The sequence below is a fragment of the Fusarium mangiferae genome, assembly GCF_900044065.1.
Source record: "Fusarium mangiferae strain MRC7560 genome assembly, contig: FMAN_scaffold001, whole genome shotgun sequence".
Taxonomy (NCBI): Eukaryota; Fungi; Ascomycota; class Sordariomycetes; order Hypocreales; family Nectriaceae; genus Fusarium; species Fusarium mangiferae.
In genome coordinates, this window is record NW_024573921.1 from 2,914,075 (window position 1) to 2,927,472 (window position 13,398).

At 50.1% G+C, this 13,398-nt stretch overlaps 1 protein-coding gene across 1 annotated transcript; it reads right to left on the reverse strand.

Annotated features, from left to right (window-relative positions):
- Window positions 1-9,073: 9,073 nt before the first annotated feature.
- Window positions 9,074-9,592, reverse strand: FMAN_01431 (uncharacterized protein; the record flags this gene model as incomplete). Its single annotated transcript, XM_041834697.1, has 2 exons — window positions 9,074-9,289; window positions 9,545-9,592. 2 exons carry the CDS (start codon window positions 9,590-9,592, stop codon window positions 9,074-9,076), a joined length of 264 nt encoding a protein of 87 aa, XP_041676772.1.
- Window positions 9,593-13,398: the final 3,806 nt, after the last annotated feature.

Genomic DNA, 13,398 nt, shown 5'->3' on the forward strand with positions numbered 1-13,398 from the left:
TTGAAGAGTGGTCGCTGTCGAGTTGAACTGAATTGAATCAAGGGAGCGGGCTCGTCGATGGGAGGCTTCGTCGGCGGCGGGAGCGGAAGCGATGGCGTTGGCGAGGGAGTGGATATTGAGATTGGAGACTGGAATTCCTGGTGGATGAACCGAGGAATTCTACAGAGTCGAAGGAGAAGCTGGAGGGCAAGATTACAGAGGGCGAAGTGGAAGTAGAAAAGCGAAATACCAGTAAAGGTCTCTTTGATTCACTTTTCACAGTCCGGCCTGTTTCTGATCCTAGTCTCACAGCCTTTGGTGGTTCCTGGCCTTTAATAGGGCGGGATGGGGGGGGGCTTTTTGAGGGAGAGATGTCGAGCGAAAGCCCTGGGGGGGAGTCAAGTCAAGTTGAGAATTCTCCTCGTCTCAAGCGTCTTCAGGCCTGCTGTGTTCGGGTCAGGAGAGGAAGACGGAATGAGAGAATGAGGGAATCAACAAAACGAGAGGAGGGAGGGGAGGAGGGAGGATGAAGAGGTAGGAGGAGGATGGAGAAGAAGGAAAAGGACTGGGTGACAGGTACGCGAGTAGAGTAGGTAGTTTTAACCAACTGCAGTGCAGCGAGAGGAGAGAGATCCATGGTTTATGGGTGGATGGGCTCCATCCAATCCATCCCCATCCATGGCAAGGCCTAAAGTAAACTAGCTCTAACTTAGTAGCTTGCCAGGGGCGTGAGGTGTACCCGTATGTATGTACATAAACGCAGATGCAGGCGGAGTGTGAGTGTGAGTGTGAGTGTGAGTGTGTCGTCTAACTAGGAGTGTGCTGGGATCTTGGGTGTGTGAGATGGGAGGTGTCCTTTGCTCTGTGCTCTGCCTTAGTCTAATTCGTTACTGCATTGCATGCACCATCCGTCCTTGCTTCAAACATTGATGAATGCACTGCTAATACGCGACTTATCTCATCCTCAATATCTCAATCTCCCGTCTCTTTCGCAAGACCTGGTATGGGCTCGCTCAATCATTACCCTTATACCGACCGACCTGCCCTGTTTTCACGGCCACCGACCGCTTGCGGGGGCGCTGACCAGGTACCGGTTTGCTGGGCAACAGGTGGTGCAGGTACCTAAACCGGCCCCTGCTAGGAGGCCACCAGGAGTTGCCCACCTAAGCTCGGGTCGCGCGCCCACCAAAGGGAACCCAAATCCTGGCAGTTTGAGGTTTGCCAGAGGAAAAAGGAAGCCTCCATTCGATTTGCTTTTACAGATCCATCAAATCTACCAATAAAGAACTCTCATTTGCTTTTTACATTCATGTTCCTCAAGGAAATGCTAATCATTGACTCTCCTTTTACTCTTGTAGCCTAAAGACAAATAAAGTGAACAAATCAGCTTCACAATAGACAATGTACTCAATGAAATGTCTCTTCTCTTTTTCGCGGGCGGAGTTACGATACTTTGACCTCACCACTTTGACCATCGCGTACCTAATTCAAGGCACGCTCTTTCGGAGGCTGGGGCTAAACTCAGGTAGCTTCTGCTTGGGGTACTGAGAGCAGAACGGGATTGGGTGTGAGCGGAGGGCCAGCATAACGCAACTCTGCACAGCACAACACAATACTACATTCAATACAATACAGCACAAGAAACCGGAGGACGACATGGGGTGTGCAAGGTATAGTGCAGCAACTTTGGGCGGACGCTAGCACTCACTTGGGGCTTTGTTAGAAGCGTGGTGAAGCGTGTGTCAAGCGTGTGAGCCTGCGCTGGGCAGGTCGACTTGTGCCAATTGTGTCGTGTCGTAGCGTGTTCTGTCTCTCGGCTGAGGAAATACGGCGTGGGCTTGAGGCAGGGATCCGCGAATGGAGACGGGCGTGTGAGACCGCATGTAAGAAAAATAAAAAACAACATCAAAAATGTGAAGTTGAAAGTGAAGGTGACTCTAAAAAGAAGGCTGATTGAGGATGACCGCGTCAAGGCTAGGAGAAACCATGCCGGGAAAGAACCTTGTAATCCGGTCTGAGGTATTCATGATTGCTCATAGATCGGATTGATCGTGGATGGTTTATCTTGATCTGATTCAATCATACGTAGATGGCAAACATGGAGAGACATATATCCGATACAGAACAGAAACAATGACTACGAGTTAGTTCGATTAAAGCAATCATGAATTATATGTTGAATCGACCTTGCCGTGGAATGAGAGGTGTCTTCAAAATGAAGCAGAGAGCCTCAATATTTTGGTGGCACGACGCACTCGGCCGAATCTATTTACTTGTTGACTGCTTTCAAGTTTTGACCAAGACATTTATTATTATATACTTCAATAACGCAGTCCTCTCTCAAGCGGCCACGACAGTTTGTTTGTTTAGAACTTCTGCTCATGGCCGCTTCACGGCCTCGTTGAGCAGGGCCACAGCCGGCCCATAGGTTGTCCTTGTTTATAAGCATTGTACGTCCAGTCAATGGCTGGGCGACCTATTGAGGAGCACTACACAGGCTCACCACAGCGAGTCGGCAGACACCAGCTGTAAAGAACCGTCACATTTGCATGCATGCACCACTTGGTCTTTATCATGGCAACCAAGAAAGACATTTGAAGATCTCGACAACACGCTCCAGACCAAGTTGAGGGTGCCCGCCATGACCGCGGCCTCTGGGCCGACTGAAACGATCGTCATATTGAGTCAAAAGTCAATGCGCTTGAATTGAGGTGACAGCGATAGACAGGCTACGGCTGCTTAGCTTGTTGAAAACGAAACAGAAATCATGAGATATTGTCACTGGTTGCACCAATTCCATGATAAGGCGAGGCCCGGGGCCTGTTTGAGAGACCCCAATAATAGCAAAACCATCTGTCAGAACATCGTCCCTGTTGCTCGGGTTGCGAATGCAATGCTTGTCTGATGAACCTTCAAAAACATGGATTCCCTTACAGTGATAGTGTCATGAACATAAAAAACTCCGGTCAACAGTGGACGCTTCTGCACTCTAACGGGGTTCCGAGCTGCCCGTAACTTAGCCAACATCCCACACTCGTCATCACTACGGACGGATTAAGCTCCCGTTGGACACGACGACTGACTGTTCCCGCAGGTAGAAAAGAGTCGACTCGGCTGGACTCGTCGTTGCCCGGCGCGCAAGTTGAGGTTGGATTAGCCCATGAACCACTTGCTGCGCTTGCTGCTTCACGAGCCCACAAGCTGCCTGCTTTGCGCCCCAACGGGAGCGTGAAGCCATCGCGTCCCGTCTCGTCTCGTCTTCCTCGACAACCGTGTCGTTCCTAAGTACGGGCCCATACCGACGCGGCACCTGCGCGACGAGACTTGGACAGAGACTAATACGATTACCTCGAGTCTTGCCTAGATCCTGACTTTCATCTCAGTCAGCCCAGTTTCCCATCTCGGCAACCAAAGGGAGTTTTCTGTGGGTTTGGGGGGCGTTGTCAGCCAGAAAAAGCCAGAGCCTATGACACTCACTAAAGGGCTCTGACGGACTGAAAAGCCCTCGTGCTATAGTAACCACCAGTAGTTATCCGCTGCTCGCGTTGCTTTCAAGTATTATCGACTCTTACATCCTCCCCGGACCAATCAATTGGCCGCATCGGGCTTCTGCATCTCAACTAATCATGCATGTAATTCACTGCTCGAGCATCAATGTCATTCTCAGTCTCCCTCACATCCAAAGCTGTCACTCAATCCCCACAGCGAGCGATCTTTACTTTGACTTTCCAATATATCCACTGAACTACAGGTCACTAGACAAGCCTTGGGCCAGATGAGAGGCTCGCATAGCTCTCACTTGATTTTGGCCTTGGCTTTTTGCCTCTTGTGTGAACTTAACTTATGCTGTGCTGTGCAGCTGTCATTTGTACATGATTGTCAGCTCTCTAGCTGTAAACGTCAAACTGTCACTACCACTGTCACTTCCGCTGTATCTGTTTCTGTACGTGGCATGGTGTTCGTTCATCGGCGCGGTCCTCTCCTCGCGTTGCCTAGCCTAGCTCAGGGGTGACGGGCCGGCCGTGGTACAGTACCAAAAGTCGTGAGACGCTGTCAGCGTTCTGCCCTGGTAGAACCCTTGAATGTGCTGTGGTTTTGGGAACACAGCACGGAGCAGCATCTACAGTAGGTAGGTTGCTCTGCGTATAATGCCAAGCCCGCTTTGCTCCTCGGGCGTATCGTAATTCGTTGAGCCACCGTCGAAAGTTTGCTCAACCGCGGACATGTCCCCGCTTTGACGACGCTATTCACAAATCTGACACTATTCACACATCCGTACATAAACACAAATCATATCGAAGCCATGTTTTCTCCTGCATGTCATTGTTCAACCGCTTCATCAACTAAAAGCAGCCTCCCTTGAATGAGTTGTCAGTCTCACCTTCAGCCTCATCTCCCTGTTCTAGACATGATCTCGCTCGATACTATTCTGAGCTCAAAACCCGTGCCAGGTGCCACTTTGATAAAGCGAGATCGCTATCGTGTCGCAAACAAATTTGTTCGCCCGATACGTATCCGGTTGGATCTCATACGCATCAGACCCATCTTATAGACGATCTCAGTTTCCTCATCCCCGTCCATGTAAGGCGGGTATATGGAACTGTTGGTAAAAGGAGGTGCTTGGCGATACTGTGCAGGTAATAAAACATGATGGATACGGAGTATTGTAACAAGATATTCCATGCAGTGGCTGCATGGAGACCGACGCTACTGCTAACTCACTCAGACGTCCCGCCCATATCAACGGTCGTTATAACACTGTAGGTGGTATCCGATAGGCACAGTCTTTTTTTTTTTTGTGTTGGTTGTTATAGATTGAAATCTGCTGCTGTATCACATCACACCTCATGGCATCACCAACAGACTGATTGTCTCGCCATGGATCAGACTCCTCCTAATAAATCTAATTCAAGGCTAGTCATGGCAACTCGTACAGCTTCACCGATATTTGCGCTCATCTTGCCTGTCTTGTACGTGCCCGTCAGCGGGCTCAGTTCGTAATAAGTCGCCCGATGCTCATTTCCATCCCATGCCGCCGCTTCAAATTTACTGGTGCAAGGGAAGCCGAGAAAAAATTGGCCCTCTCCACAGCGCACCAGAACGTCTCCACGCCGAAAAGGAACATGCCTGTATGAATGGCACGCATAAGACGTTAGGCGGGCACAAGCACAGGAAACATTTTGTGAAGGTAATGACGCAGATATGGTGTTGGTATATACTATGCACATTAGCCCGCCTGTGCAAGTTTCGGTCACTACTCCGTACAACGGGACAAAAAAAAGAAAAAGTCTCGTTGTGAGTGATTGATGAGCTTCTCGAGTTGCCTAGTCGACAAGCGAAATGGGTTAACTTTAGAGAGTAATTGGGATTCCAACGAGTCAGGGTCTTTGAAGTCCTTTGATGCTATCAAAGGAATGTTCTTTCGATTCGGGGTCCAACAGCCGTTCCATTTGTCCCTGTGATATCTGAGAATGTCGCCGCCTCGTTATAAGTCATTTCAACCTCCGTGAAACATTGCTTCAGCCGCTTGTACTTGGTGGCACTCAAATCACAGCTTCCGCCAAAGTTGACACAAGAATCCAGTTTGGCCAGGCATCGGTTGGAGGAGAATATACTCCTGTTGGCCCCGAGTCTCACCAAATCAGGAGCATTGCTCGCGCGCGGGATGTGGTTAAGCGTGGGATCATCCAAAACCTCCACAATCCTTTCTCACGACAACGACACCAGGCACACGATCAAGGCACCGGGCCTAGTTCCAGGTTCAGGCACAGGCACAGGCACAGACAGACACGCCGAGAGCACACGACCACATGAGGAAGCAAAACTCGCAAATGGGCCCGAAAGCCGGAAAGTATCACATACACGTCTGCTCGAGACGAGACCTGCACCCCTTTATTAACCCGTCCATCTCGCGCTCACGTTATAACGCGCCCGCGTCAAATGGCGACGGAGTTTCTGAGGGCCAATGAGACGGCGTAGACGCGCATTTCATGAGACTCTGGAGTCAGCGCATCTTAGGCCGGACCCAGGTGGCTGGGCGAACGGGAGAGCTTGGAAAAGGAAACCCAAAGTTGAAGGGCGAGCTAGGTTTAGCGTCAAGAACCCTGCACAGCTGCACGAATTGACAAAATAGCTTCAAGGTGCAACGGGCACAGTTGGATCGACAGTATCTGACATGTAACCTGCAACTGAAGCAAGGCAGAGACAGTGATTGAGTCAAGGTAAGGGTGACGGTGTTGGTGTTGGTATTGGCGCTGGAAATGAGACTTTCCAGGCCATCGCCAGTTTCTGAGCCCGATCAGACAGGCAATAGTCTGATCGAACTTTGATCTCATACGCAAGCTTTCTTTTCTTTTTTGCCTTGGGGGTTTCTGTCACCACTTCTTTTCTCACTTCTCACATGCGCCGGCTTGATGCCAGTGAGGGGTAGCCCCAGGAACTCCGGCCAGGCTCCCCTGGCTGTTCCCGACGCGGAGGGTCAAGATATCCAGATCTGGCTGTGAACCATGACCAAAGGTGTGCCAGCCTGTAGATCTTCTAGCTTCTATGTTCTGCCATACCTCATTCGTTATTTCTTGATGATGATTCTTTGATAGGAATTGACCCATATGTGACGAGCGATTCGTATGGTCAAGAGGCTGGTTTAACTATCATGACGTGCCTCCCTAGGGTCTGAGAGTTTGACCGTGGTGATCTTGGCTTTGCTCTTGACTCTGATGGATCAAGACTGATGGGAGCGGTATCCGTAAATTCAGTATGGTTTAAACTCTCTACTGTTTAGCTGCCCAGAGATGATCACTTGGCCTCGGAAACCCCTCACGCCAGGAACAGCAACTCCGGACACAGGTCTGTGAAGGTAATTGCATTGAATAGTTTTGGCTGAAATTGTTACCCGCTTGGCAACATCTCAAATGTTTCCTCCGCAATTGTTGAGATATCTAACTGCGACAGTTCAGCGCCCAATTTCGGACTACCAACCAAAAGACGAATCATAGGCGGGCTGAACAAAGACCGGCATAGGTAAGCCACGTCTCGCGGGCATGGCATGAGCCACTTCTCCCTGCCGATATTCAAGGGAGAACAGATGATATTGAGGCTGCTGGTGGCTTTGCGCGTCCCTGAATTTCAACACCAGACCGCCAGGTACCCAGAGTTGTCTCGACCACGGTCCTTTATTAGACGTGCCAGATTCGCGATTGACGGTCTTTTGAAAGTGAACCTAGTGCCTTGGGCGTTATCCGTACGCTACGGAGTACTGGGCTGTGATCCGACTTACCCATGTCCCAGCAAAGTGGCTGACTTATCGTTCAAGGTGCATCAATGGTCAGACTAGATTCAATATTTCGCCTTCAATCCTCGGCTAGAAGCAAGGCAAATGTCAATACGCCGACAAAACTTGGGGCTCTGCTCTGCTCTCTGAGCTGAGCTCATATTTCCCCCATCATTTCCCTACCTCCACGATGCAGGTTTCAATTCTCTCTCACATTTGACCTTGAAAAATGCCAAAAATGTGACGTAGGATCTTAGCTACAGCAGTGGAGAAGCGCAAGCTATCAATGGAGCAGGCGTGGGACCTAGTGCGATTGAGCCTTGAAACTTTGCCATTTAGAGCCTAGAAAGCTTGAAACTAGTCTCTGCCCCGCATTCACTCTCCGAGTTCCCAATTCAGGGATCACCAAATTCGGAAGAGTCTTTGGCAGAGCAGAACCACGATCGGATACTGCTGTGCAGTTGCTTCTCAACGAAGCGGCAGTCTCTACAGAGATGAGACATTGACTAGAATCTGTTTCGGACCCTTCTATTATCGATCTAGGTCCCGAATTCCGCGCTGTTAAAACCGAATGGTCTCGTTCATATTCCCGTGAGACCGTGGAAATGAAAAGGAACAGACAGAGCCGCAAGGACTTGTCGACAAGGTTAGTAGTAGTCAAAGTAACACACACGAGTAACCTCGGTGGTGTGAGGTGGTTGCGCCGGTTTCCATTTTTACACCGCTGGCGACTCCAATTAGATCCTTAGCACCACGGGTAACAAGTCCCAAAGGACGGCACGCCTGCAGCAGGCTTGCAGAAGTGCTATCACCTGTTGCAGAACGCCAATAGCAAGCCTTTGAGGCACGTCAATTCGTCACGATGTGCAAGCACTTTAGAGCATCACCTCGTATGGATGACATGGCATGGCATGCTCTGATTTTCCCCTGGTCCGGGGTAAAACTCGCAGAGAGCGCGTTAGGTTGGCTCGGTGCCGTGGCTACTGCAGAGTTAAGGGTTAAAAGGGTGAAGGGTGCGAGACACGAGAGTCTCGGATCGAGTTGCTTAATTATGGCGTCAACGACATGATATCGGCTTGGTTTCCTGGCTCCACGTCTTGTTTCTCTTGGTGATGCATCATCCCTCGCTTCGCCCTGCTGCGGTGCATAGTGTTGCGTTGCTGCCTCCGCCTTGGCTCAATCAGCGAATTACGCCCAAGCCGAGACGCTGATACTCATGCTGACACCACTCATAATGCCTGTAGCTCTCAACGCTGAACCAAAGAACCCTTAACTTAACTTAAGATCAACCCCATCCCTTGCCCGCGCCCCCATTCCGAAGCCCCATAAGGTTTTCCCTTCCTTTTTTTAAACGTGTCTTGTCTCTGATGGAAATAAACGCCAAAAGACGCCTCAGAGACGCGCGGGCTTTGGTGATGATTTGCAGCTCGCAACACGTTCCACGTACATGGGCTGCTGCGAGACGCGTGAGATGAGGAGCCACCTTGACCGCAGTGAGGGGGAGTTTGAAAAAAAAGGAAGTTAAAAATCATCATATGCACATGCTCACGCCCATGAGGTTGGTCACGATGGAGTCTGCATCGGCCACTCCATCACCTCGCAGAAACCGCCGAATGCAGATTTTTTTCTCTCTCTCTCTCCTTGATGAAGCTGTCGCCGCCGGCAATTGCTGACTACATATTTTCCACTTGGCGGATGCTGCGGTTCTTACTTATGCGTGCAAGGACCATGAAAATCACATTAATTGAGCCCAGGACCAACAAATAGCGGGCTAGACACCGGGTATCCATCGCCTGAGACAGGCGGTCCCCCTCGAATTAGTTATTAACAGCCTCGTTCCCGTTGGTTGCACTCTCGACATCCACTCTCCGAAACGGCACTGTGGGAGAGATCTTTGCCGTCCAAGGATTGAAGGCCGGGCCTCTGCAACTGGTGCATGTCACCAAGTGGTTCGTAGTGGATTTTCCTACGTCTTCTTGTTCCCGCAATCCGGCCCGCGGCGATGGAATCAGAGCCCCTCATACGCTCAACAAGTGCCGTCTGCCGTCTACAGTACGTAAGATCCATTCGTGATAGAGTTGATTCGACCGACAGAGTGGTACTGGTGCTGTACCCCATGAGGTTCCATCCTCGTCCCCGACCACGCTGCAATTTGAGGTTATCCACAGAGAGGTCCAGATTTGCACAAAACCGACACGAATGCACGTGCCAGGCCCCAGCTTGAAATGACACTAATGTGCAAATGTTCCAGAAGCCTTCCACAAAGCGGAGCTACCCGCGCCAGTGACGACACACTTGACTCCTTTTCTGAGTGAAATGAGGCTGAATCACCCGAGCAGCCATTCTTGTTTTGGCGTAGCGTCTCCCCACACGTCGGGTCGTGACGCGCTAAGATACGGTACCTTCAGGGTCCATTTTTACGCGAAAGAAGCCTGTTCTTGACTCTCTAGACTCTCTGCTCTCCTCTTTTTTTTTCTTTTTTTTTTATACATGCTCATCTCGTCTCTTGTGCACGCCTCAATAGCTCCGATACGCCGTTTTGTGTCTCGTGACTGGTGCTTATGCGGATATTGGCTTGGCTTGGCTTGTCGGCAGAATCACCTCCTAGCGGCCTAGGCCCAGTGAATTCGATAAGTGTCCATCCCTCGCTTCTTCACCACAGCGACGCAAGGTTAGAGAACCAGACTAACTGGATCCATGACACCTCGAGGGAACCAAATCCATTCATCTGAATGGTCCCATGCAAGGAGAAAAAATGTCAAGGAAAAAAAGGAACCATGATACCCACTTGACTTTCAACTTTATGCAGTGCCAAGGCTGGTCGGAAATACATCACCACGGGTTTCACGGCGCTTGGTGAAAACCCAACCTTGCAATTTTTTATCAATTGCTATGGCGATGACACGAAGTCTCTGATCAATCTCATACAAAGCTCCGCCTCTTACTTGAAAAACTCTCTCGTGCTCCTCTTTCGCACAGCGTCCCCGACGTTAAGCTGCTTCAAACCATCCTTGGTCCTCGGTGTTACTTGTAATGCTCCAGCTCGAACGCCCCGATCGACGGCGATAGAGACACCATCGGCAGTTCGTGCCAAAGTCTCCGCAAGCAAATTTGTTATTTGTCAAATGCCGACCGCAACCGCCGTGAAAGGAATTTTCAAAGGTTCCAGAATACCGATTGATCCGGAAAGGATCTTGTGATAACCTCGCGTTGCCTGCTCAACTGTGTTGGGCCACGAGTCCAGTGGACCTTGATACCAGGCCATACATTAAGCCTCTTACTGATTCACTACCACCGGCAAAGCAACACGGTCTTGGTTGAAGTCAATCATCGCCTCTTTTCACGGGGAAAGTTGCTTTCTATGGTCGATCTTATTGCATCATATTCATTGATGTTTCCGATCCATTCTTGCCTACCCATGACAATTCTTGACTTCACCTTGTTGGGCATATTGGTTTCTTGGGTGCAAGAGGATGCGATATATGCTTGTTTCTATCCTATCTCTATGCGAGATTGATGCCAGGGTTTGCATTCCATCAGCAGTGTCTCAATGGACCCTTCGGCAGGCAACAAATCTCAAGGTCGTCAAGTTTTGCAAGGAAGCCATGTGCCTCTGCTGCCCCTCCAGGGTAGTGCCCACAGCAATCTTAGTTTCGCGGGGATGCGATTGCGCGATATCATTGGCTGTTCTTACCATCTGGGCTGCTTGCTTACAATGTGTGTAACATGGAATCTGATACACCCGCTACACCAGAAGAGCTTGGACTGCGGTCCAGTCTCAGTCTGAATTTCCCCGCACCTCTTGTTGTCGATGCCCTCATGCTTTCGCGTCTGGCGCCAAGTGGCGGCGAGTGGACGTGTCGTCGAGGTCACGGTTCCAAACCCTGCCAGGCTGAGCCAGGGACAAACATTTGCCCAGCAAGTTACCAAGATTGCTGTTCCAAGTTATCATGCCCCTCTGTGGCTCTGTTGCATCACATACTAAGCAGGGCATACGATGATAATTGTCTCCTCGTTATGTTGCCGCGGACGATGGATTCATATCGCGCGCGAATTGAGTTTTAAAACAACAATAAACAATAAACATGGAGATAAGCTTCAGAAACACCGAGTGGGATGTGTTCTGCATCCGAAAGAGGCACATGCGAGTGACCAGGGTGGCATTTTGCTGACCATGAACCACGATCTTGGATCTCAAACCAAAGGCCAAGAACCGACCATCCAGTGAGAAGTCTCAATGAGGTTTGGTTTCTCGCTGCCTGCGTTTTCATGACGACGAGTTGCAGTCAATGGTTCGTCTCCGAGGATCGACCCCTGGTCGCTTTAGGTTGGTAGCCGCCGCTTCGCTTGCAAGTCTGCCCTACGTCCTGTTGCGGATTCATGTTCCCTTGACCAAGTTAGGTTAATGGCTCAAGATGTCAGCTGGATGTGGGAGGCTGTGAGGAAGGCCATCACCGAGCGTCCTATCAGCGTTGAGAATCGACATGTCGGTTGTTGACATGAACATGTCCCCTCTGTAGATCCATGCAGCGCATGTGATGGCTTGATACCGTTGGTCTGTCGTGATGGCTGATCTGTAATCTTATGGGAATCTCACGAACGGGGCCTTACGAGTGCGCCATTCACCGATTGTCAACATGATGGACATGATCGACCTAGAAGACGATCCTCAGCTGCCGGATGCTACCGGAATAAGACCGACCGAAAGGAACATTCTGGTTCGGGAAACTTGGCCAAAGTCAACAAGCCGTAAAAAAGATCACCAATTGATTCGTGAGCGGACAATGGTGCTGGGACAATTGACAGGGCATGGCCTTGTTCGGAGTCGATGGTGAGATTGGTCTGTGACCTCTGATTGGTTAAAGAGTTCTTCATGTTTGCTTTTTGAGACACCAAATCGGGAAACTAGCCAAGCTGGAATCTCCAACAGCCACCAAAGGTCTAGGCGAGGCCGAGGGCTGATGTCGATTTGTCTTACCAAAGGATTATTCACTCGCCTGGGCGGCCTGCGGAGCTTGGTCAAGTTGGATATGAGACTGAATATAGGCCGCATATGTCGCAAGATTAAGAGGTAAAACCACGTTCGTGACCGCGGAAGAAAATCCCAATCGGGGCCGTTTTTTCGCGATCTGGTTTACTTGAAGCCTTTGGCCGGGGCCCCTGTCCAGAGCTGGGGCTCGTGCGGCGGTCATTCGGGTTCGTCGTCTTGGTTCATCCCCGCAACTTTTGCATGTTGGGTTCTTGTGGGGATTTTGATCGCGATTTGAGAGTCAAGTCGATCAAGTTCAAGGATTCTGAAGAATCGTGAAAAGTTTCGGTTTACGGAGAGGTGGATGAAGTCTTCAAGGTCTCGAACCCTAAGCAGAGACAGGCCTGACTGTAAGGTCTCAGTGAGGTAAGAATCACTTCAAACGAGAGACGAGTGAGATGGACAGTTACAAGTTGCGCTCCAGCCAGTTGTCGACGAGACCTCGACTTCGAGATGAGCTAGCAAGGCTCAGGGTAGGAGACTAATACCTCAATATCAGCTCATCTACGACTTGCCCATTGGTGTCTTTGCAAGGCGCTTGCGTATCAGCAAACACCAGGACGTGCGTTGTCAACGCTAGTTTTCTTGATTGTTTCCAATTCCACGATACCCCATGCTATTTTATCAACTCTATTACCGTGCGATGTAACTTGCCTATATCAAAATAGCTCTCAACTCATGCCGAGTAGGCCGAGGTGAAGCATTCAGATCGAGCACAGGGTTCAATGAATACCTACTCAAAGCAGAGGATTCTCCAACCTGTGGCTTGCTGATTTTGCTTATGGAGGGTTCCATACGCGGATCAATGGCGCACTCTAGCACGCGGAATGGCTTGAGGCTTTCGTTGTGGCTTGCGCTATCATTGACAACACCATGACGCTTTTCAACAAGAGGGCATCAAGTTGTTTACCAAGTTCTGCAAGGTGCAAGTTGCAAGGTGCAAGGCGCAAGGCGCAAGGCAGAGAGATCTGTTCGCATTCAGCGCCGAGCTATGCATGCATCGAATATGTACGCTGCGCCACGATGTGACTGTGCAAGGGTCTCAACAGGTTATTCTGAAGCTATCTACAGAGACACGGCTTTTGATTTGACGCTCTGGACTCGAGTAAACAAACAAACC